General features: G+C 43.2%; 1 protein-coding gene across 3 annotated transcripts in view; it reads right to left on the reverse strand.

The window, feature by feature from the left end:
* The window catches only part of SUGCT (succinyl-CoA:glutarate-CoA transferase), a 320,741-nt gene that overhangs the window by 172,634 nt on the left and 121,858 nt on the right, over positions 1-26,249 (reverse strand). Inside the window, exons 12-14 of one of the 3 annotated variants that reach the window (XR_014503864.1) lie at positions 25,412-25,514; positions 19,909-22,022; positions 13,740-15,269 (exon numbers count right to left, since the gene is read on the reverse strand). Coding sequence is in view for 2 of the 3 variants with exons in the window: in XM_083407091.1 (XP_083263217.1) it covers positions 23,143-23,283; positions 25,412-25,514 (244 nt within the window). In the remaining variant the exon portion in view is untranslated. Of the gene's footprint in view, positions 1-13,739; positions 15,270-19,908; positions 22,023-23,019; positions 23,284-25,411; positions 25,515-26,249 lie in introns of those variants that run through there. The other 2 variants (XM_083407091.1, XM_083407090.1) reach the window with 2 other exon arrangements.

Below are 26,249 nucleotides of genomic sequence, written 5' to 3' on the forward strand. Positions count from 1 at the left end.
GAACATTTGTATCCCAAATAATGCTGCTGAAATGTAATTATTTAAATATGTCTAATATACATTGTGGAATGGTTTCTAGTCTACTAAGAGATGCTAAACTGGTCATAGCTATTTAAAAAAACAGGAAAAACACCTTTGTTGGTTTTTGAAATATTACTGAATGAACTTGAGAACTTAGGTGGCTCTGAGAAAACGGAACTGATTTTTATGGATAAACTGGTTTTATTGTAATAATACTGTGAGAGATTTGTTAATAAATTGTATATTTTATAGTATGGTGTTGCTCCAACTTTTTTTAAAAAAAATTGTTTAAGATATCATGTATTTGGCTGCATCTTATATTCTTCCTATTTTGGCTCCTTAGAGATCTGATCTCCAACCTCACACCAGATTATCCTTATATTCTTATGCATTGTTCTATTCAGTTACGATTTGATCTTCCAAAAGATTTGAGAAGATTCCAGGCTGTTTTCAGTGGGAAGTAACGACTCAGCATCTTGAAAATGTTGACATTAATTATGTTCTCCTATGGTTAAGCATAGAACAATTCATGATGTTTGGAAGAAATATTTTTAGTTGCTCAAAAATTAGTTACTGCCATTCACACTGGAATGGTTGGCATCCATCTGTCATGGGAAACAATGGAGGAGTGTGTCTTTGAGGGTGAAGTCAAACAACACCTGCTGTGGCTGTAGAGAATGATCCAGGTGAGGCATGTTTTGATGCAGCAGGTGAAGACGTCCGGTTGTGCTGCTGCAGTTGCACCATGACGTTTCTTCTCTCTGCGCTCCTCCCAGTGGTCATTCCTCCTCTGGTCACTGCTATGAATACATTGCCTGACTGTCTGTCTCCAGGCACTGCGGTCGCCTGCAAGGGATTCTCACATGGCAGGGTTGATCTTGCCAGCCTTCATGTCATGTTTGCAGAGATCTTTGTAACACAGAGTTGGTCTGCCAAGGAGCCTGGTGACTGAATCCAGCTCCCCATAAAGCAATCCTTGGGGAACCTGCCATCTTCCATCCTGTGGACATGACCTAGCTAGCATAGACGTGAGTGCAAACATGCTGGGAATGTGGGTGTGATGGCCTGGGACTCGGAGCCAGAGGAGTCTCAGTCCGCACCGGATCCTTTGCCTCAGGCGGCATCTGAACCTAGTCTGGGGCCTGATTCTGAAGAGCCCCAGTCTGCACTGGTTCCCCTGCAACAAGCACCAGCTGGGCTGAGTCAGGGGCCAGAGCCTGCCCTGGCTCCAGATGCGGCGATTAACTCGTTGCCTTCTGCTGGGCAGTCACTTACACCTGCTCCACTACCAGTTGGGTCAGGAGAGGCTGAGGCAGCTTCTGGGTCTAGTAACCCACCAACATCTCCTGAGCTGCAGAGACTCATGTCTGAGAGGAGGAGAGACCTGAGTACTCGCAGGAGGAGTGCTCGCCGTCAAGCGGGACAGGGAGGTGAGTGACCAGGGGATCAGGACCAGCCGTTACCCCGACAGAGATAAAAGGCTGCTGGACCCCACCCTAGGTTGCAGGAGTAGAAGAGTTTGGATTTGATATCCCGCTTTATCACTACCCGAAGGAGTCTCAAAGCGGCTAACATTCTCCTTTCCCTTCCTCCCCCACAACAAACACTCTGTGAGGTGAGTGGGGCTGAGAGACTTCAGAGAAGTGTGACTGGCCCAAGGTCACCCAGCAGCTGCATGTGGAGGAGCAGAGACGCGAACCAGGTTCACCAGATTACGAGTCTACCACTCTTAACCACTACACCACACTGGTAATGTTGCTGTTTGCCAGAACTTGCCAGTGATCCTGTGCCTGACCTTGCCTGGTTTCCTGCCTCGTGTCCTGCCTTGGCCCTGTTGGACTGACTCCTCACGGAACCCTTGGATTCGGGACCGGACCTGGACCGCGTTGCTCAGGTTACCCTTGGGCCCAGCACAGTGGGCTTGTCAGAGCACATCTTTGCTTGAGACTCTGTCCTGCTATGTGATGCCTGACACAGTGCCAGTGGAAGGCGTTGGAGTGTCGCTCACATTCTCCCATACCCTTTTGGTGAGGCGAACCATTTCAACAGCTTGTCAACTCAACATTGATGAGGAGGTTGCTGGTCATGGTGGAACCCCAGCAGACAGAATTGTCTGCCACCTCAAGTGTGTGGTCACCAATTCTGATGTGTGGAGTGCGGGCAACATCCTGACCCAGAATGTTGGTCTTTGTCAGGCTGGTGGTAAGGTCAAACTCCCTGCAGGTTTGGGCAAAACAGATGAGTCCCTGTAAAGCTTCTTTGGAGTGTGATATCATCCATCCTGGAATATGCAGTGGAATATGTGGATGATACAAAAGATGCAATTAAAGTTGCAAGAAATGTTCACCAGGGCCCCTAGCAGAATGGAACCAGAAATCTGTTTCTTTTTCCAAAGCCAAATCTGTGAAACATGGTCTCCAGAGAAAAGGGTCTTGCAAGGGTGGGCAGAGAGGGGAAGAGAAGTCTTAGTCTATTCCTGTTTAGCATTTGCTTGCTTGAGTGTGTCATGTGCCGGGCGTTTAACTTCCAACAAAAGTACATTCAGCCATTTGGCATCAAGCAGCTTTTCAAAGCCCTTTCTACATTATTCTAATTGCTTACAGATAGAAATTAAAATATGGCTCTTCAAAATGCTTTCTCTTTAAACAAAAAACCAAAAACAAAACAGAAGTGCGCAACATTTCACTGGTACACAGATGATGCAACAGACAGAAGAGGGAGGAATCATTAATGAAAATTAAGTAATAACAGCATTTTATAGAACTTTCACTTCAACTTGGCAAATTACCTCCTCCCAATTGCTTCAAGGTGGGAAGATTTATTTTTATTTATTTTTGCTATGGCCAGGGCAGCTTCCAGAAACCTCAGATGGCAGGCCAAATTTTATTTTCATTAGAATTTATTCTCCTTCCATAGATTATGAAAGCACTGAAACAGTGGCAATTGCCAGTGTAATCCTATTCATGTCAATTGAAAAGTAAATTCCATTAAGTTTACCTGGTTATATTCCCAGGTATAGTGGGTACAGGATTGCCATCTAAGTAGTTAATACATGCTGGCATTCTAGGAGGTGAGCCTTCTAAAAGTTTGCATCTGCAAGTCATAACATACCTTTTCATCCTATGTATTGCTATAATGGAAAGTTTTCAAGGCAGAATTCTTCACCACAGGATGTTGAACAGATGCATCCCAGCCTCCAGAATTAAAATAAGGAGACATGTATTTTCAGTACATATATTACATCCATAACTTTTTTTAAAGAAGTTTGATACTGTTTTTTTGAATTAAAAAGAAAGAAAAGAGAAATCACTTTTCTCTACTAATTATGTTTAATGCTATGCCTTTTAGAAGTAATATTTATTCAAGGAATTCCTTGAAAATACATCAGGGGAACATCTCAGTCACCATATCACTAGAGATGGGCGGTAACAACAGATTATACTTCAGAAAAAGTTCAGCAGAACTCAATTTGCCACCTTCTGACCAGACTGCCATCAGTTTTGTAGGCTTCATGGATTTGCACATGCAAAGATGTGGTTCAATTACACCATCAAGCTGTGTCAGTGCAGGCATACTTTGCCCATGACTAGCAAAGCCTATTTATTCTATGGAGCCCACCAGATTCCAACGAACTCTAGTCCATGTTGCGTGACTCCAGCGCAAGTCGAACTGCAAACAATGGGCCTTTCCAGAGCTCAGCAGCAAACTGCAGACACAGGCAGCCTAATCCAAGAAACTACGAACCATGTCATCACCAAAATATTCAGAATTCTGTTGAATCAAAAGGCTGGAATTACAACTTGCTCATAAATCTGCTTCATTGGCCCAATTTATTCCAAGTCTGTAAATCTGGATTCTTTGATGAAAAGTGTAGGGATGAAGGCAGGTTCCAGCTACATCATAATATCAAACAAATGAAAGCCTCACCGGTGACCAGTCAGACCCAAGTCTCACATGTACTTCTGAATGGCTGAAATCTCCACAAGGAAGCATTTACTTTATCTGCATGTGGTAAAAATGTGCTCCTTCCTCACAACAAGACCTGAAATTTATTACACCACTTTCAGGGATCTTTAACATTTGATCCAAACTAGAAGATGAGTGGCAAGTAATCTCTCTCTTTCATGCAAATATAATTTGCAAACATCTGCACCTTATAACTGAACTTTCCCCGCAATCCTTTATTGCATTTACATTTCATTTACAGTTGAATTGTCTGAATTTTCTATTGTGAATCTGTAATTTCGTTCTTTCTTTTGTTCAACCTTCTATATAATCTTGGTGTGCATCAGCACCAAAATGTCTCTTCACTGAACTCAACCTAAATATGTTCCATTCGGAAAGACACTCTATGGCCCTCAATTTATTTGCACCAACTTATTTATTATTTTTCTGTATAAAAGGAGGTCAGTGTGAACAGCAGCATTAACACCTTTAACAACAGCAAAAGCAGAATACTTTCTTCTGTTTAGGTCAGGCTTCCTCAAGCTCGGCCCTCCAGATGTTTTGAAACTACAAATCCCATCATCCCTGACCACTAGTCCTGCTAGCTAGGGATCATGGGAGTTGTAGGCCAAAAACATATGGAGGGCCGAGTTTGAGGAAGCCTGGTTTAGGTAGCATCCTTCAGGGATTCTCAAGCACTGCTGTGAAGAGTCTGCCATGAAATAGTTGCCTACCCAGTCCCAGGGTTGGTGGCAGTTGTGGCCCAGCCCAGCAGACCTCAGTGGAATCCCAGCCTGCACAGGAGTCCCCGCCTCCAGGGCCGGCTGAGCCGGGGCAGGGCCTTGAATCTGAAGCGCCTGCACCTGTGCTGGATCCTCAGGAACAGACACCAGATGAATCCACTCTGTCTCCGGAGGTGATTGAGGACCCATTGCCTACAGGTGCGCCCCTCCCAGCCCTGTCAGGGGAAGGTGAGCCTCCCCCTGGGTCCAGTAACCCTCCAGCCTCTCCTGAGCTGCAGAGGCTCAGGGCAGAGAGGCAGAGGGAACTGGTTTCTCCCAGGAGGAGTGCTCGCCTTAAGGCCAGGAGAGGCGGGTCACCTGTGAGCTGGGACCGCCCCTGGCCTCAGAGAAGATAAAGGCCAGTCAGCCCGGTCCCAGGTTGTGGGAGCAACGACGTTGGAAACCTGTTTCTGCCAGCACCCAGACCTGTTCTTCCAGAGTTCCCGACCTTGCCCGGCTCCTCGCTTTGGATCCCGCTTCGCCCTAGGTGAACAGTCTCCAGACCCTCGACCCAGGACTGGACTCTGACCACACCTCACTACCGGGACCAGCACAGGCAGGCTTTCAGGCCAGCCAGATTTTTAAAATACGGGCCAATCCAGCCAGGCCAGGGGGCGGGGTTTGGGAGCTGACCAGGTGGAGTAGGCTTTACTCTGTTCCACCCCCAGTTGATAAAAGCCAGCTGTGCCTGACCTCAGGACCACAGCCGGACAAAGGACAAGAGGAGCAGAAGCTTGTCTTGTCCAGGTTGTTCACCTTACTCTGGTTAGGAAGAAGAAGAGTTTGGACTTGATATCCTGCTTTATCACTACCCGAAGGAGTCTCAAAGCAGCTAACATTCTCCTTTCCCTTCCTCCCCCACAACAAACACTCTGTGAGGTGAGTGGGGCTGAGAGACATCAGAGAAGTGTGACTGGCCCAAGGTCACCCAGCAGCTGCATGTGGAGGAGCGGGGAAGCGAACCCGGTTCACCAGATTACAAGTCCACCGCTCTTAACCACTATACCACAATGGCTTCCTGTGGTGGGGTCACTGCAACTGGGTCCACAACAACTCTTTTGAAATCTCCCTCAAATATGATTCTGTCCCAAACCACATTCTATTTATTTATTTGTATTTTGTAAGATGTGTACACCACTTGATTTAAAAACAAGAAAATCAAAGCAGTTTTGCTTCCTGGGAGTGGCTTTCACTGTTCATGACCTGTCCATGACAAACAAGAAACATGGAGGTGGATCTTATGATAAGTGAGTGCCCTAACCCCACCCCTAAGTTGGCTTTGCAAATGGAGGAAACAGATGAAAGAGCTCATCTTCTGAAGAGTTGACTTGAAATTATGGCAAATTAGAGCATCTATACTGTGTGTAAACTATAATAGGACAGTTTAAACACATTCCAGAGTGTTCAGTGAAGTCCAATTAATTTCCACCATGATGAGTTGTTTCCCTTCCCCGCCCCCCGGCCTGGCATCTTATCCCGAGGAAGAAGTGAAGGGATTCTAGCCATGACAGCCATGCTGAGAAATGAACATTATTTAAAACAGCTGCAACACCTTTTCCAAATTTCCTGTATTGTGAAATGACAGCAGCGTCTGATTTGGTGAAATCCACCCAGCATTGTCTCCTAGTCAACTTGTAAAGAAATAAACCAACACCATATGCTTTATTTGGTGTTTGTTTTTCCATCGGGTGCCTATAATGAGAGGTAGGGAAAGTTTGCACAACAAAAGTAAGAGTTATCTGTGTTCAGCTCCAGTGCCACAAGACAAGTGAAGGCGTTGCAAAAGCGAAGAGCATTGCGGTGGCAAGCCCCTTCTGAAAGAACCAACAATCTGCCACTATTTTTTATAACCCCAAAACTGAGGCATGGGAAAGAGCCACATACTTTCTTCATTACATGTTGCTTGTTATTACTGCGCCTTTGATTTCATTCGGCGAGTCTAAATTTACTTGATCACACTCTTAAGGTCCCCCCCGCCATTTGTTTATTTTTACATCTTGAAGAGGGCTTATTTAAGCACCACGAGCAATTGTTCTACTGAGAACCGACTATTTAAAACTTTCACATCACTGCAGCTGAGTGCTGTGCCTCTTTAATTCATTGCAGGTGCTTTTATAACTGACACCATTTGTAGCTTATACTAATTACTAGGTATTAGAAAGGCTGTGAAAAGAGCAGGTAGTTGAAGGAGCCAACGGGCTTAGGTATATCATCTGCTTTCCACACACACAAAAAGGCATAACAATAAAGCATGTTTTCGCTGTTTAGTTGGATTCCAACTTTTATCTGAAAGCAGATCTGATCCCCTGTCCTTCTGCACAACTCTCTGGTCCTTTGTACATCATCATTCCATTTCTAGTGTGACCAGAATTGTTTCCACATCAGCCCATTTCTTTGGAATTGCCCTTCTTCATTCACTCACTCTTAATTGAGAATCGAAACAGCAGCATAATCAAATTGTTGCAATCCAGTGCTTTTGGGGGTTGTTTTCCTAGATGTTTCCCTCCCCCCTCAGATCTGATTCATTGTTGTTGCTGCTGCTGCTGCTGCTGCTGCTGCTGCTGCTGCTGCTGCAATAGAACATAATTGCAGCTCTAGACAGACAGACTTTTCAGAGCTCTTGTCCATGTTAATTTAATGCAGGGGTGAGGAGCCTGTGGTCCTCCAGATGTGGTTTGACTACATCTCCCATCATCCTTGACCACTGGCCATGCTTGGTGGGGTGATGGGAGCTGGAGTCTAACAACAAGCAGAGGTCGCAGCTTCCCATTACTGATTTAAAGTTTCCTGTTTGATGACTGCTTCCTGTTGAGTACAGATGGAGGATTAGTGACAAATAAAAAGGTAAAGGGACCCCTGACCATTAGGTCCAGTCATGGCCGACTCTGGGATTGTGGCACTCATCTCGCTTTATTGGCCAAGGGAGCCAGTGTACAGCTTGGTCATGTGGCCAGCATAACTAAGCCACTTCTGGCAAACCAGAACAGCGCACGGAAACGCCGTTTACCTTCCTGCCGGAGCGGTACCTATTTATCTACTTGCACTTTGACGTGCTTTCAAACTGCTAGGTTGGCAGGAGCAGGGACCGAGCAACTGTTGCGGGGATTCGAACCGCCAACCTTCTGATCGGCAAGTCCTAGGCTCTGTGGTTTAACCCACAGCGCGACCCACGACCCGCGTCCCTTAGTGACAAATAGCCTCTATTAATTGCCCCAATCTCAGTTTGTTCCCATAATGCATAAAAGTAGGTGAGGCAGCTTTGACTACACATTGCCTCATTTTCCCCTTTTTGTTTTTATATTGAAATAGCAATATAAATTTGTAAGAGAGCATGAAAAGGCATGAAAGGAAATCTCCCCTGAAAGCAACAAATGAAAAACAAGCAAATCACTGAGTTCAGATGGCATCTCCTGAAGAGTTTGTAGAGATTTCAAATGTGAAATTGTTGGTCTTCTAACAAAAAGATCTAGCTTGTACCTATTATCAGCCTTCACACCTGACCAGAACTGGCTCACCTGGTAGGGCAGAGTCACAATGCTAGCATCCTGGCTGCTGCATCAGGAAGGTTAGGCGAGAGGTATCAGGGAGACCAGTACAGTCCAAGAGCATTAGCAAAGCCAATCCAACACTTCTGCCAAGTGTGCCCACACTGTGCCAGCCTCTCTACCACCTCAGCCCTCTCCCTCCCTGAAAGGGGCTCCAACACTGTGGCCAGGAAGTTGGGCTCCACCCTGACAGGCAAGCTGCTTCTGTACACAATGGCTGCAAAGTGCCCAGCGTTGTGCCAATGGTTTAAAAGGGACCCATAGCAGGAATAATGGAATTACAGGCCAGTTAACTTAACGTCTGTTCTGGGTAAACTGGTGGAAAGCATTATTAAATACAGATTTACCAAACATATAGAAAAACATATGGCTTTCACAAAGGTAAGACCTAACTATCATTTTAGAGTGCTTCAATTATGTCAAGAATATGGACAGGGATGATCCAGTAGACATTGTGTCTTTACGACTTTCAAAAACCTTTTAATGAAGTCCCTCACCAAAGACCCCTGAGCACATTTAGCAGGAAACAGGTTCTTTAATGCATCAATAACTGGTTAAAGAACAAGAAGCAGAGAGTAGGAATAAATGAGCAATTGTCACATTGGAAAGATGTAATGATCTGGAATTAGAGGTGAGCGATGAAGTGGCCAAGCTCGTTGATGACGCCAAATTGTTCAAAATAATCTCTACAAACTGGCAGAGTTGGCATTAAAATGGAAGATGTAGCAAGGAGTGCTTTTTCTCAGGGGGTACTGGCACCTCTTTTTGTTGTTGTTAAAGAGTGTGGCACTTAATGTAACAAATTCATGGTGAATACCGGTGCCTGTTTTTCTAGAAAAAAAACACTGGTAGTAAGTGTAAAGTCATGCCTGCCGGGGCAGAAAACCTCAACTTCCTGGTGTCTGAACTGCTAGTGACTGACCAGGAAAGAGATATTGGAATGGTGTTGGATAGCTTGAAGAAAATGTCACCCTAGTGTGTGAAAAGGGCAAATCCCATGCATGAGATTATTAAGAAATAGAATGAAAGTAAAGTTCCCAATACAAATCTAAAATGTGACTGCCCTTGGAATACTGTGTCCAATTCCAGTTGCCACACCTCAAAAAGGATATTGCAGAGTTGGAAAACGTTACGGCATATGTGGCTTTGGGATTTAGAGAAAAGGTGAGTGTAAAGGGACACAGTAGAAGTGTACATGATTTAGAACGGTGTGGGGAAAGGAGAGAGAGAGAAAAATTCCTCTGAGCTCAAAATACCAGAACCTAGGATGGTCCAGTGAAGCTGAATGCTGGAAGGTCCAGGCAGGACAAAAGAAAGTCCTTCTTCACAACATGCAGAGTTAATCTGTTATAGAATCCAATGTAGTATCAAATTTGATGGCTTTTAAAAGGATTTAAATTCGTTGTTGATGGCTGCTACTCATGATGGCTGTGTACTACCCTCCAGTCTCAGAAGTGGGAAGCCTCACAAGGACAGAGAGTGCTGCTGAACTCAGGTCTTGGCTGCAGGCTTCTCGTGAGCATCTGGTTGGCAACCGAAAGAACAGGATGCTGGACTAGATGAGTGTTAAGAAGAGCCATCCTGCAATTATGACAGCTGCAGCCTTTTTCTCCAACCGCTTCCTAATTACTCTACTGGCTGTATCATTTTTCCTTTTAGAGGGGTTAATTGTGGTTCGTGCTCATCTCCTTGAATGAACATTGCAAGTTAACACAAACACATATATGAAAGCACAACACCTGGAAAATTCTCCCCTCCCTTCCATTTTCTTATTTCAATGTAGCTCTTGTGTCATTCCAAAACATGTGAAACCAATTTGGTCCATCTCAGTGCGCTCTCTCTCTCTCTCTCTGATAATCATGTATCTTTTTATGTTTAAGGATTAAAAAGTTTTCCTTCAAAGCAGAGTTGGAACCACCAATATATCATATTAATAAAGGGATATGTAAACACAGATAGTACAGTTGCCATAGCCCCTCCCTCAATTATGAATATTTAAACTGCTTCCAATTCAATGCAGGCGTGCCAAAGAGCCTGTTGAAATCAGAGGGAGGAGATCTCAACATGCGATAAAAGGTGCTGAAATATGGACGGCTGGAGAAGGATGAAGGTCTCCCCATGTTGTGCTGTATAAGAAAGGAATGTTTCTGGCTCCTCTGCCTGGCTTCCAGTGAGCAACCGCTTCCGGTTTCCTTACAGTTTATCAGCTGGCATTACAACAGAACATAACTTTAGACAAGCACTTAATGGAGGCACATTTGCAAGGCTGGTGTGCCCCCATTATTAATATTATTACATAACATGAAGGCTGGCAACATTAACCTCGCTATGTAGGAATCCCTTGCAGGTGACCGCAGTGCCTGGAGACAGTCAGGCTGTGCATCCACAGCAGTGACCAGAGGAGAAATGACCACTGGGAGGAGCGCAGAGAGAAGAAACACCCGAGTGCATCTGCAGCAGCACAGCCAGACGCCTTCATCTGCAACAAAGCAGGTCTCTCCTGTATTAGCTTCTACAGCCACAGCAGGCGCTGTAACTCTCCAACTCTTTGACTTCACCCTTGGAAGACACTCTTCCATTGTCCTCCAAGACAGATAGATGCCAACCAGTGTTGATAATAATAATAATAATAATAATAATTTATTATTTATACCCTGCCCATCTGGCTGAGTTTCCCCAGCCACTTTGGGCGGCTTCCAATCAAGTGTTAAAAACAATACATTATTATTATTATTATTATTATTATTATTATTATTATTATTACTACTACTACTACTACTACTACTACTACTACTACTTTATACCCGACCTCCCCACCCTGACAGGGACTCAAGGCAGCTTACAGATAGTAATAATAATAATAATAATAATAATAATAATTATTATTATTATTATTTATTATTGTACCCCGCCCATCTGGCTGCGCCTCCCCAGCCACTCTGGGCGGCTTCCATAGAAACAAAAAATACAGTAAAATATCACAGATTAAAAGCTTCCCTGAACAGGGCTGCCTTAAGATGTCTTCTAAATGTCAGGTAGTTATTTATCGCTTTGACATCTGATGGGAGGGCGTTCCACAGGGAGGGAGGCATTTCCGAGAAGGCCCTCTGCCTGGTTCCCTGTAGCTTTGCTTCTCGCAATGAGGGAACCGCCAGAAGGCCCTCAGCGCTGGACCTCAGCGTCCGGGCAGAACGATGGGGGTGGAGACGCTCCTTCAGGTATACTGGGCCAAAGCCGTTTAAAACGGGGGGGGGCATAGTGGGAAATATGATAATTAAAACACAATTAAACATTTATGTAATTAAAAACTTGTGCCTCAGGAAGTTCATTTTGGTGCTGCTATCACAGTCGTTTGACTTCACTCCCAGAGACACACTCCCTTCTCTTGAGACAGACAGATGCCAACCAACATGGGAATGCAAAGGTGAAAAAATATGCATAAACAAGTATTTTTTGTTCTACTGGGACATAGCAGCTTTAGCGATAACTGCCCCCACCAACCCCAGGTGCTTTCTGGAAGAAATGTAAAGACATACAGATCCTTTTGTGCATTTTTGCTGTCATGCAACTTTGATGACACATCTAAGACCTATCCATGTGCTTAAGTGAATGCACGCAGGCTTCAAATGGAGAGGCGCACACACAAAAACCTTCCCCCGGTTTCCCACATGTGCTGGGATTGTTCTAAGGAACTCGGGACAGCCTGCATGGTCCTCCATATAGTAATGGGCCCAAAGGCTTCATAGTGGAGCTGAAGTCCAGCTCTCTATCTACCACACTACCTATTATTTCAAAGGTTTTTCAACAAGGAGGCATGTCTGCAAAGCAAGGGTCAACCTCAATGTCTTCAAAAGGCTGTGGCGCTATTTCTAGTCCCGAGGGGCCAAAGGATGGAATGCCAAGAGTATTTTTCAAAAGGTGGAGAAGCAGACCTGTCATGCAAACTTTTGAAAGCTTCCTGGCAGATTCTTTTATTTTTATTTGGAATCCTAGTAATTCAAAACATATTGGGTGTCCCCTCAGAAAAATGTGTTTCAAATGGTGTGATATTTTTTTCTAGAAAGGAAATGAATGAACACACACAGGCACACACATATTCACACAGAAATGCCCTCAACATTCACTTCTAAAAATGAAATTGAAGGATGCTAATCTAAAATTTCAATGGCGTTGAAGTACATAAAACAATGCACTGAATTATGGCTTTACCCTGCAATCCCAATGACAATGAACTGCAGAGCTTCAAGTAATATTAGAAAAAAGCAACCAACTGAACTTTTTGAAGGCCTAATAATAATGAATCAGTTTGCAAGGCATATGCACACATGAGCAGAAATATAAGAGGTGCTTCCACTGGTTTAGTGCTTAGAGTCTCAGACTAGAACTGCGATACCTGAGTTCAAATCCGTGCTCAGCTACAACCTTCATTGCAAGGTTATGTGAGATTAAAAAGTAGAAACAAGGTGTAGAAACAAGGCAGGATAAAAGCAGAATACATAAATGTTTGTATCCATACATATCACCAACCTGCAGAAATGCTGAAAACTAGTGGAAGTAGGCACCGAAACATATCTCCCCCAAAATAAAACAAGGGAATGATACAAATGAGCAGTGCAGTCCTAATGTATGTCTGTTCAGAAGTATACCAAGAATGTTACATAAGGTAAAGGTAAAGGACCCCTGACAGTTAAGTCCAGTTGCAGACGACTCTGGGGTTGCGGCGCTCATCTCGCTTTACTAGCCAAGGGAGCCGACATTTGTCTACAGACAGTTTTTCCGGGTCATGCGGCCAGGATGACTAAGCCGCTTCTGGCAAAACCAGAGCAACGCACGGAAATGCCGTTTACCTTCCCGCTGGAGCGGTACCTATTTATGTACTTGCACTTTTGGCGTGCTTTTGAACTGATATATGTCCTAATGTATGTCTGCTCAGAAGTATACCAAGAATATTACATAAGAGTTACTCCTAAATAAGTGTGTGAAGGACTGCAGCCTGTGGCCCTCCTTCCATCTACAAGAAGACAGTTTCATCATTGGCATGAGAACTGAAGATTCCACATTTCAATCTGCTATTATTCTCAACACCCATTTTGTTGGAGATGATTTTGGTTGTCCTTTAGCGTATATGAGGATAAACACAGCTACAAGTATGAAAGTGGTGTTGCAGGTTTTTTACGAGTACATTTAGGGAAAGTTTTAAGATTCCTGGCCTCCAAATAAACACACTGAATCATATATATACATATACACACACACACACACACACACACACACATACACACACACACACATATATATACACACACATAAATATATACACACATATATATATCTCTACACAGTCTTATGTTCTACTCTAGAGAAGAACCATAACAAAATTGTACAAAAAGTTGGCTGAATGCGAAAGGGTAGGTACAGGGCCAAATCCCATAATTCACAAAACCAGTGGGAAAGCAAGCAGATACATTTATTACAAGTGATCACTCGGGTCAGCATGCAACATTCAGTTAGGCAACCTTCCATCTAATTTTTGCGGCTGCTCAGGCAGACCTAGTCATTTGATAAGTTGCTATTTTGTTTTTGCCATTCATAAAAAAATCAGTTGTGTGACTGATTTGACTTTTTGGTTATCATATCAGCAACAAAAGCCAAGAGGTAGAAGGGAAGACCAAATATTCAACCATTTGTCAAGATAAAGTATTAAGACAAGAATAAAATGTCCTCGATAGAGACAAGCAGCCAGAGCAGTCCCTTCGAGGATTAATCTTAGAGTTTATTTTAGTCTGAATTTTCTTAAGTGATTTGGAAGACGAAGACGATGACTTTAACATCGTTCGATGACCCCAAGCCAGGAAGCATTGCTAACACAAGGTCAAATCAGAAAATTGTGCAATATATATTGGATGATGCCTTGAACTGGAGCAATAGAAGCGGAATGAAATTATCAGAAGTACCAAGTGCAAAACATGGAGGAAATAAGCAAATAAAACGGAGTGGTCAGCTAGGCATCTGGGTGGCTGGCCAGGGTGGACTTGAGCAGAAAGCCTTGCCAAAAATGTGTTTTGAAAGCCCCAAGCAACATGTGCAGACTGCTATGGATCTCTGCAATGAAGTAATGGGCCTCACTGACAACGGAGGAGATATGTTTACCGGATAAGGGAGAATATAAAAAACATAATAAGAATCCAATAAACCCCCATTCCACAACACATTTAAAAGGTCATAGGATGTCTATCAGCCAAAGGCCTGATTAAAAACGGAACGTTTTTGCCCGGCGCCTAAAGGTGTATAATGAAGGCACCAGCCTTCTCAAACGGCAATCCTAATTCCATTTACATGGGAGTAAGCCCCACTAAATTCAAAGGGACAAGTGCATGTGGTTCGGATTGTGCAATTAGTCTGGGAAAGAGCAGGTCCCTCTTTTGAAGCAAGATACTCACCCAGGAATTATTACCTGTGCCTTTTCTTATTTAGAAGTGCTGCATACCAAAGATTTCTGGCAAGGTTTGAGAGAGAGAAATAATTTCTCTTGACTTGGATAAGAGTCAGCAGACATTTGCTAATCACTATATAACCTTTAAAATACATCTGAAGGCAGCCCTGTATAGGAAGTTTTAACGTTTAACGTTTTATTATGTTTTCATATATGCTGGAAGCCATACGAGTGGCTGAGACAACCCAGTCAGATGTGTGGGGTACGAATAATAATAATTATAATAATAATAATAGATTATGCAAACCATAGCCTGCAATTCCACAGAACAGAGTAATGGACCTGATGCTTTGTGATACTGCAAACACTTAAAATACGGTGCCAATAATAGTTTCACTTGGATGTGTTAAAAGAAAATTATTTCGATGTGCATGACCCTTGCTATAAGATATAGGAGAACTGGGTGCACTTCTACTGAGCCAGACTATTGGTCCACCCAGCCCCAAACTGGTATAGTAGCAGAGATGAGGGCAACTCCCATCTCTTGCGGGGGTGCAATTAGTGCCAGCATCGTCCGTTAAGAGTTTGGGTGTAATCTTCGATACCTCCCTCTCTATGGAGGCGCAGATTACAGCTATAACAAAGGCGGCATTTTTTCATCTCTGCCAAGCTAAGCAGTTGGCTCCTTGTCTCTCTCGCCCTGACCTAGCCACTGTGATCCACGCGACGGTCACCTCCAGACTGGATTATTGTAACTCGCTCTACATGGGGCTGCCCTTGAGACTGACCCAGAAACTCCAGCGGGTGCAGAATGCCGCAACGAGACTCCTTATGGGGTCGTCGCTGCGAGATCACATTCATCTGGTACTATACCAGCTGCACTGGCTCCCAGTAGAGTACAGGATCAGGTTTAAGGTGCTGGTTTTAACCTTTAAAGCCCTATACGGCCTAGGACCCTCGTACCTACGGGACCGCCTCTCCTGGTATGTCCCACAGAAGAACTTACGGTCTGCAAATAAAAACATCCTGAAGGTCCCAGGCCTCAGAGAGGTTAGGCTGGCCTCAACTAGAGCCAGGGCGTTTTCGGCTGCGGCTCCGATCTGGTGGAATGCTCTGTCACAAGAGACTAGGGCCCTGTGGGACCTGACATCTTTCCGCAGGGCCTGTAAGACAGAGCTGTTCCACCAGGCCTTTGGTCAGGGCGCAGCCTGAATCCCTCCTCTGGCAATCTGCACAGAATCTTGCTTAATGGTTGCCATCAATTTGATTTTAATTAATTTTTATAATGAAAGGTTTTTAGAATGTTGGATTATTTTGATTGTTGTTAGCCGCCCTGAGCCCGGCTTTGGCTGGGGAGGGCGGGGTATAAATAAAATTTATTATTTATTATTATTATTATTTAAAAATACGGAGATCCAAGAAGTGGATCACAGGAGCCCGATATGTGGAGAAACGTGACTCAAAGAAGTAGGAGGCCCAGGGTTCGCTCTGATTGTCTAGAAATACACAATCGCTTTGAGGTCCTCTCCCCTAGCATGGAAGACGAAGAGCAGACTCCATTTGAGGATCTCTCCCTCATTACAGTCGATCACGTATATGAAGATGAGCAGCAAAGTCAGTCCTCAGGGAATGTGCAGGCGACCTTGGAACGGACCGCTCACGGAAGAACCCTGACCAAACCTAAGAGAAGGCGTGTAGTGGTGATAGGGGATTCCCTACTGAGGGGAACAGAAGCAGTGATCTGTGGGCCTGACAAGATGTCTCGGGAAGTGTGCTGTCTCCCCGGGGCTAAGATCCAAGATGTAACTGAACGACTGCAAGGAATCATAAAACCCACTGACAAATACCCCTTCCTCTTGGTTCATGTGGGAACCAATGACACTGCAAGCAATAGCCTCCAGAAGATCAAAAGAGACTATGAGGCTCTGGGCAGGAAATTGAAGCAATTAAATGCACAAATCGTCATCTCATCTGTCCTCCCAGTTGAACGACGTGGCCCAGGGAGAGAGAGGAAAATAGTGGAAGTAAACAGCTGGCTTCGCAAATGGTGTAAACAGGAACGGTTTGGATTCTTAGATCACGGACTGCAGTTTCTTGAGGATGGACTTCTGGCAAGCGATGGGCTGCACCTCACAACGGTTGGGAGGAATGTTTTTGCCAAAAAACTAAGAAACCTCATCAGGAGGGCTTTAAACTGACTAATGTGGGGGAGGGAGACAGTGCTCCTGAAGGTAGGAGTCTATTAATTGATGAAGATGATCATCCAAATGTCATAGACCAAATGGAGCAAACAGCAAGCAGACCTAGTGGTGGGAGGAAAAAATCCTTAAATAAGAGACACGGGGGAATGACTAATGGACTTCAATGTCTGTACACTAATGCACAAAGCATGGGAAATAAACAAGATGAGCTTGAGCTCTTGGTACAGCAAACTAAATATGACATAATAGGCATCACTGAAACCTGGTGGGATAAGTCCCACGATTGGAATGTAAAAATGGAGGGATACAATCTATTTCAGAGAAACAGACCAGACAAGAAAGGAGGAGGAGTGGCGTTATATGTCAGGGATGTGTATACCTGTGAAGAGATCCAAGATTTAGAACCTCAAAGCCAAAGTGAGAGCATTTGGGTCAAAATTAAGGGAGAGAAGAATAATAGTGACCTCATTGTGGGAGTTTACTATAGATCCCCAAGCCAAACGGAGGACATAGATGATGCCTTCCTGGAACAGATGGCCAAGCATGCAAAAGGAAGGGAGATAGTAGTAATGGGGGACTTCAATTACCCAGATATTTGTTGGATGTCAAACTCAGCCAAGAGCATAAGGTCAAACAGATTCCTCACTGGCCTTGCAGACAACTTCATTGTCCAGAAAGTGGGAGAAGCAACAAGAGGAACAGCCATTTTAGATCTGGTCCTAACCAATGTCGATGACCTGGTTAATGGGGTAGAAGTGGAAGGATCATTAGGCGCAAGTGATCATGCTCTTCTGAAGTTTACTATACAACGGAAAGGAGCAGCCAAGCATACTAGGACTCAATTTCTTGACTTTAAGAAAGCCGACTTCATAAAACTTAGGGAAGTGCTGGGTGAGATCCCATGGACAGTAATACTAAAAGGAAAGGGAGTTCATGATGGCTGGGAGTTTGTTAAGAGGGAGATAGTAAAAGCACAACTTCAGGCAATACCAATGAGACGGAAACATGGAAGGTGCCTAAAGAAGCCAGGGTGGCTATCTAAAGAACTTTTAACTGAGTTAAGATTAAAAAAGGATGTGTACAAAAAATGGAAAAGGGGGGAAACCACCAAAGAGGAATTCAAACAAATAGCCAGCACGTGTAGACACAAAGTCAGAAAAGCTAAAGCACAGAATGAACTCAGGCTTGCTAGAGAGGTTAAAAGCAACAAAAAAGGCTTCTATGGGTATGTTCGTAGCAAAAGGAAGAACAAAGAAACAGTGGGGTCACTCAGAGGAGAAGATGGTGAAATGCAAACAGGGGACACAGAAAGGGCTGAACTCCTCAATGCCTTCTTTGCCTCAGTCTTCTCCGATAAAGAAAACAATGCCCGACCTGAAGAATTTGGAGGAAATGATTCAGCAGAGGAAACACAGCCCAGAATAACTAAGGAGATAGTGCAAGAATACTTGGCTAGTTTAGATGTATTCAAGTCTCCAGGGCCAGATGAACTGCATCCAAGAGTATTAAAAGAACTGGCAGATGTGATCTCAGAACCACTGGCAGTCCTCTTTGAGAATTCCTGGAGAACAGGCGAAGTCCCGGCAGACTGGAGGAGGGCAAATGTTGTCCCTATTTTCAAAAAGGGGAAAAGAGAGGACCCAAATAATTACCGCCCAGTCAGTCTAACATCAATACCAGGGAAGATTCTGGAGCAGATCATTAAGCAAACAATCTGTGAGCACCTAGAAAGGAATGCTGTGATCACCAATAGTCAGCATGGATTTCTGAAAAATAAGTCATGTCAGACTAACCTGATCTCATTTTTTGACAGAATTACAAGCCTGGTAGATGAAGGGAACGCAGTGGATGTAGTCTACCTTGATTTCAGCAAGGCATTTGACAAGGTGCCCCATGATATTCTTGTAAAGAAGCTGGTAAAATGCGGTCTTGACTATGCTACCACTCAGTGGATTTGTAACTGGCTGACTGACCGGACCCAAAGGGTGCTCATCAATGGTTCCTCTTCATCCTGGAGAAGAGTGACTAGTGGGGTGCCACAGGGTTCTGTCTTGGGCCCGGTCTTATTCAACATCTTTATCAACGACTTGGATGATGGACTCAAGGGCATCCTGATCAAATTTGCAGATGACACCAAACTGGGAGGGGTGGCTAACACCCCAGAAGACAGGATCACACTTCAAAACGACCTTGACAGATTAGAGAACTGGGCCAAAACAAACAAGATGAATTTTAACAGGGAGAAATGTAAAGTATTGCACTTGGGCAAAAAAAATGAGAGGCACAAATACAAGATGGGTGACACCTGGCTTGAGAGCAGTACATGTGAAAAGGATCTAGGAGTCTTGGTTGACCACAAACTTAACATGAGCCAACAGTGTGACGCGGCAGCTAAAAAAGCCAATGCAATTCTGGGCTGCATCAATAGGAGTATAGCATCTAGATCAAGGGAAGTTATAGTGCCACTGTATTCTGCTCTGGTCAGACCGCACCTGGAGTACTGTGTCCAGTTCTGGGCACCACAGTTCAAGAAGGACACTGACAAACTAGAACGTGTACAGAGGAGGGCAACCAAAATGGTCAAAGGCCTGGAAACGATGCCTTATGAGGAACGGCTAAGGGAGCTGGGCATGTTTAGCCTGGAGAAGAGGAGGTTAAGGGGTGATATGATAGCCATGTTCAAATATATAAAAGGATGTCACATGGAGGAGGGAGAAAGGTTGTTTTCTGCTGCTCCAGAGAAGCGGACACGGAGCAATGGATCCAAACTACAAGAAAGAAGAATCCACCTAAACATTAGGAAGAACTTCCTGACAGTAAGAGCTGTTCGACAGTGGAATTTGCTGCCAAGGAGTGTGGTGGAGTCTCCTTCTTTGGAGGTCTTTAAGCAGAGGCTTGACAACCATATGTCAGGAGTGCTCTGATGGTGTTTCCTGCTTGGCAGGGGGTTGGATTCGATGACCCTTGTGGTCTCTTCCAACTCTATGATTCTATGATTCTAAGTCTGGGACCTTCAGCACACAACATTTGGGCTTCATGTCCATGAAGTGCCATGAACTAGATGACTGGGGTGACAAACTCCAGAAAGGAAGACAGTCTGCAGGGTGAGAGCACTGCCATGTGGAAAGCGCCTATGGCTGTTACAAGACCGTGTATCTGCTGGCCATAGATTCCCCATACACAGACAGTGCTTGGGCTACCAGCAAAGGTTGTACAGTTGTGATCTCTTGCTTCCTGCCAACGGGATGGAGGCATCCAAAGGGGGGAAAGGGGGGAGGGAGAAAAACCGCCTTCCTTTTCCAAGAGTAGGTCCCCTGTTTCCTCATCTGTATGGGCAGCTGCCATACAGATGTGCCCTGACAAAGGAACAGGTGATTCAGAGAGGTTAGCAAAGCCAAGTAAATTCGTAACTTCCTAGTAATAACACAAGATGAAAACAAGGAGATACTTTTCAGCATTCAAACATATCGCTACTTCAGCTGTGTGTTTATTTCTGGACTGTACTTATCCTCTTTGGAAGGGTGGCTAAAAGGAACTAAACTGGACTTCTGGGAGAGGAAGAACAAGGTTCTTGTATTATTATTTTTTAAAAAAATAAATGTTAAAATTATTTTTTATGGCAATGTGAAGTCAGGGAAGTGTTATTGAGGGCTGGCCGCTCGCCACAGGGTGGGGTTTTGTTTTGGTATCCTTTTAGAGCTTGCAGGTGTTTGGCATGAACTGGAATCAAGGACAGCTGTGATAGTTCAGATCTGCTATTTCCCTCCCAATAGTTCTCAGAAGTGATGCAGTGTGGTGATGTCTCACACCTGATATCCTCTACTTGTGTGGCATGTCTAACTGCACTGTTACAAAAAGTCTATCCATTTTATAGCTGCTTTTTTTTTTTTAATGTGCAGATCACAGCAGTAGACTGGCAATGACCATCTAACAACACACAGCCCAAACTCTATCTGGATCAAAACGAGACACTGTTGATATATCCTGTGTTATTTTCTTAATTTATTTTCCACAGGCTCTTCCAAAATGCATGATACTATAGACTGGTATGTAAAAGAATCCGCTTTTTTGGAGATCAAGACATCTGCCTGCATTCCACATACTTGAAAACTAAACATCTTGATGCTGCAGCCCTGCGCAATACCTGCTTTGTTTGTTTGGGTTTTGTTCTGTTACATCTTTTGGAAACAAAAAAATAGTGTCTATTTTACTCCGAATGTCTTTAAAAAGCAACAACAATAGTTTGTTTATGTTATTTTTAAAAAACAGAATTCCTGATTATATGTCATGCACACGTTCCCTAGAGTATTTCTGACCATATTGAGATCATCTAGCAAGTGTTTAAAACTTATTGGGAATTCCTTTCCTGCACAATCTTGGCCTGATTAAAAAGAGGATTAAAAAAAAAAAAGAATGAAAACTGCCTGGTTATAAAAAGCTGCATGGAAATGGCTAGCATGACTGTAATTTTCCTGATTGCAAAGAAGTTCTACAAACATAGTGACTCGTTTACATGTTAACCAAAAGTAAATTGTTCTCCTCAAATATTTTGACTGCTGCACTGCTATTTCTCCCCCCACCCCCCACTAGTGAATCTCTAAACCTAAAACAGTAAAAAGCTGCAACCCAGAAGAGCTGCTTAGCTCCGGTTGAAATGTTAATAAATGGTACACTACTGCAGTTATCCCAAAATGGTACGACTTCAGCATGTTGTTGTTTAGTTGTTTAGTCGTGTCTGACTCTTCGTGACCCCCTGGACAAGAGCACGCCAGGCACTCCTGTCTTCCACTGACCTCCCACAGTTTGGTCAAACTCATGCTGGTAGCTTCGAGAACACTGTCCCACCATCTCGTCCTCTGTCGTCCCCTGCTCCTTGTGCCCTCCATCTTTCCCAACATCAGGGTCTTTTCCAGGGAGTCTTCTCTTCTCATGAGGTGGCCAAAGTATTGGAGCCTCAGCTTCAGGATCTGTCCTTCCAGTGACTGCCAATTGTATGTCTGAATGTTCCTTCTCAGGGCTGATCCACAAGACTTTGCAAATGGTGTTGCCTGCCCGTCTCAAGGTCAAAGGCTAGCAGCTGTTCAGTAGAGAGGTCCTGCACAGCTAGAAATAACTTCAGGAATGAATGTTCACATGATTCTGGGGATGGTGGCTTGTATGGCCCCCCTGTAAGATACTTCTGCATTTCTGTAACACTCCGGGATGAGAAAACCAGAAAGTACTAGGTTGTTTTTAAAAATGAGGGGAAAGTCTGATAAGCTATTTAAATCCCAGTTAATTGTTTTTTAAAAAGCATGCCTGTCCCACTTTATAGTGATAAGCCAGACTTTGATATAATGGGGCAAAAAACAGCAGCAGGTGCTGTTCCTTCTAGTCTTAAGAAATTTCTACTCATATTAAACTTGGTGCTACTTAGAGAAATCCAATGGACTTGCAGACCAAAGAAATGCCAAGAAACGGATTCCAATCTAGAAATCTTACATCAAGCAGTAAAACAATTCATTCAACATCTGCAATATAATCAATTGCAATGTGTTTAATAAAATTGACTCATGCCTTAGCCAACATCTTTAAACAAGTGGCAGCTGTATTCATAATCATGAGATTAATATTAAAAAGGAAGCTACACCACCATTCTACTTGCTGGGGGTCAGAACAGCTCTTTGCTTTATGTGACCTCAACAAAAGCATAACACAACAGAGTTTGGCTTCTCATTTAAAGATACAGCATATTACAACTGCTGTGGTGCCCAGAATCTAAAACTCTCTCAGAGGGCTTGTCTATTCCTTTCCCTACTCACTACAAGCGTTTGTTGAAAACTGTCTAATTTCAGTGGCCCTGTTTGGCTCTGTAGCTGATTAGTGCTGCTTAAAATGTTAAATTATCTTTAGTATTGGTATTTAAAATGTTACCCTTTATTACATTTTTGTGCTGCTAGACATCACTTTTTGAGTCCTTTGGGTTGAAAAGTTTTTGAGTTCTTTGGGTTGAATACTTTTTAATAGAAATAAAAATAAATCGTGTTTCCCATGTAAGTTATTTTTACAAAATTTATCAGTGTGCAATACAATTCATCTTTGCAACAGGGGCGAGGGGGGGACGACGACACAGGTATGAGCAACAACGGTTCTGAAAATGCTTAGGTGTAAAGAATACTGTGAAGAGATCCAGTTGATTAAGTATCAACTTTAAGTAACAAAGAGATCATTTCATTTCAAATAACAATCCCTATAAATGTGGTGATTCTGTTTAGATGACCTGGCAGACTGAACAGCTGTGGCCTTGCAGACATGGGCTGCCGCTTGCTGAGGACAGATTTTTCACCAGAGAGCCTTTGCATCCAGGCTCTTCTGATCTGAAAAAGGAGCAATGATGGGGAACATTAACTGGCAGAAGACAGGAAGAAAATGAGGTTGTAATTATTATCGGGGGAAAGAGCCTTTAACATAAAGACTAGAAACTGATGTGAACCACAACAAAAGGAAGCCACTACAGAAAGTTAAAAGGTTTGCATGTGAAATTTTAAATAGGAACGTCTGAAAGTTCAGTTTAAGGAGCCAGTCTTCCTCCCAGCGTGATCCTTAAATATCACCTTTTGCAGTGTTAAAAGGTTTACATTTTGCAGTCCTTTGAACATTATGCATAATCACTAATTTAGCACCACCATGTGAATAAACCTCTAACAAAACACTTGTAAAACCAACCTGCTGTAAGTGCTCAAAAGCCGCAGCTTAAATCCCTGTGAAAGTTACAAAGCGAGAAAGTTGGCTTTCCTGCAGACCACAGGCAACTTCAGCCCTGCATTCCCTTGTCCCACGAATTGCAGCCCACTGTCTCCCAACATTTCCATTCTGAAGTAGCACTGGCCTATTTGCAAACTTTCGTCACACCTGCCCTTCTCACCCTCCTCATAGGATACCAGCAAGAGAGACAGCTCTGTCTCTGTGCAGTCTAACATCCTTCTGCCTCCCCCACACCAGTGGGAAGGAGAGGTGGTAAAAAAAGAAAAGAAAGGGCACTTCTCTTCTTCCATTAAGGGATGGATTAAAAAAAAAAACCTTCTGTGATTGTAAGGACACCAAATGGATCCCACAGTTATTATTTTTTTTTAAAAAAATAATCTTCCATTTGGCACAGGTAACAAGGCAACAGTGATAGATCCTAAAGAGCAGGCAAACTTGCATGGGATGAGAAGGTTCATCAAGTGACTCACAGTGCTAAGCCATTTAGGGTTTAAAGGTAACAACCATCAGCACTTGAAAGCAAACCAGAAACCTGTGCAACTGATTCAATAAAGGGAGCACATGATCCCAGCACTTGACCCAGCAGAACTTTCATGGATTTAAGTTTCCATGTGCTTTTCAGGGGGAAACCCACACAGAATGTGACAGAGACATCCAGCATGTAACAAAAGCATGACGCCCCATGGCCTCACCTGACCTTCTCAGCAATGGGCACAGCTTCCTCTTTTTTAAAGTCACTGCTTTACTATGCAAGTTGTTTCACATTTGAAACCAAGTCTACTCACAGCCTTTGCTGTATAGAACTGTCCCATTGTGTGGCTCGGAATTTTTAACAAACAGATTACTTTGCCACAATATGTGGAGAATTTGAAGATATGTGGAGAATTTGCAGACAACAGCCTCACTTCTACAGTTAACAAATATTACTGGTTATAGAATAGTTGATCTTGTTGGCTTCAGTGGGATAGTGTTCACCAATCACTGTCTTGACAGTATCCAGTAACGTCTGAACACACAAAAAAGGAAATATATCAGTCAATGCCTTCTTATCAATGGCATTGTAACTTTTTGAAACCAGAGGAATAACAGAGAAAAGACCCATAAAAACAATAGCTTAAGGTCAAAATTGGATGATTTTAGCATCTGAATAACATGCACCTCAAGAAAAGAGATATCAGTTTTTATGTACCTAAACATACCTGTTGCAATTTTATATAAAACTACAAAGATTTGATGGTGCCTCTGCTTCCATTACTTCAGATGGTGATAACTTAACATACAGTGATTCTACTTTTTCGGCTACAAAAACCTGAAAACATTTAGATAACCCAGGATGAGCCTTTGGAATAAGGTTGACCACAAATATAATGAATAGCATGTATCATGTTGAGCACTGCTGACCAGAAGGCTCCAGTACCCAGCCCGCTGCAAGCACAACAAATTGTATTATTAGATATAGAATGACAAATTGCACACTCACACAGAACATGCCATTCCAGAGCAAACTTCCTATGACCTGAAAGTTCATCGAACTGTAGTCAGGATATGGCTCAGGATCTAATAGACCAACTGTGTGACACAATACAAAACAGAGTCAAGATTTCCTAGGAATCTCTTTGCTATACTGTGCCACTACTTTTGTTATCATCATAATTATTTGTACGGTAACATCAACTGAGGTTGGATAAATGGAAGAGGAGCAAACGTGAATAAATTTAAACAGGCATTCAAAGAACTGACCTGAGGATCCGAGAACACTTGCTGCATGCTATTGATTGGACCATATGGAACACCACTGCCTTCAAAGAGTTCTAGCCACTTGGTGGTCTCTTTTTCCAAAAACCTAGGAATAAGGAAACATGCGGTTTGAACTATCCATTTCAGCCAGCATTTTTTTTACATATATAAGCTAGTTTCTCTCAAAGTAGTAAATAATGCAGTAAAAATGTTCTGCACATGATCCTCAGAAATACAGAGACTAAGCCCTGGGGCAAAAATCATGGTTAGACTGTCTTACAATTCTATCTGATTTTCTGATGCAATCCAGCAGTGATGCAAACCAAAATTATCAGCAGTTTCAATAAAACCCAGTACATTTCCTCCCATTCTTAATTACTGTAATGAGCTTCACGTTTTTTTTATTTCACGTCTATTTTTCACAACAAAAAGATAGATGTGATGTGGTTAAGAGACATATGCATGAGAAAAGGTCTATTTTTAAACACAAAGATCCAATTCAAAGCCTTGCAAAGTTTTCTCCTCCTTTACATCTGAAACACATGTCCCAATTAAAAACCACAATTGTTAGTCAGATAACAACATTGATTACATATTTATGTGTTGTATGATTGTAATATTTGTCCCAAGGTCATCCGGTTTTGCATATGATATACTATACTTATCCTGAACAACCCAAATTTCCTTGGTTTACTTGCTTGCCTCCTTGGGGTCATTTACAGAATCTTACTTCGTTATCATGTTCCTATCATTAGAGACATTTCCTGCTTCCTCCTCCCTATGTGGAGTTGTTTAGATGAAGTTCACAGACAGTTCTGAACAAAAGCAAACATTTAAACAA

Source organism: Podarcis tiliguerta (assembly GCF_965153285.1).
Source record: "Podarcis tiliguerta genome assembly, chromosome: 12".
Lineage (NCBI taxonomy): Eukaryota > Metazoa > Chordata > Lepidosauria > Squamata > Lacertidae > Podarcis > Podarcis tiliguerta.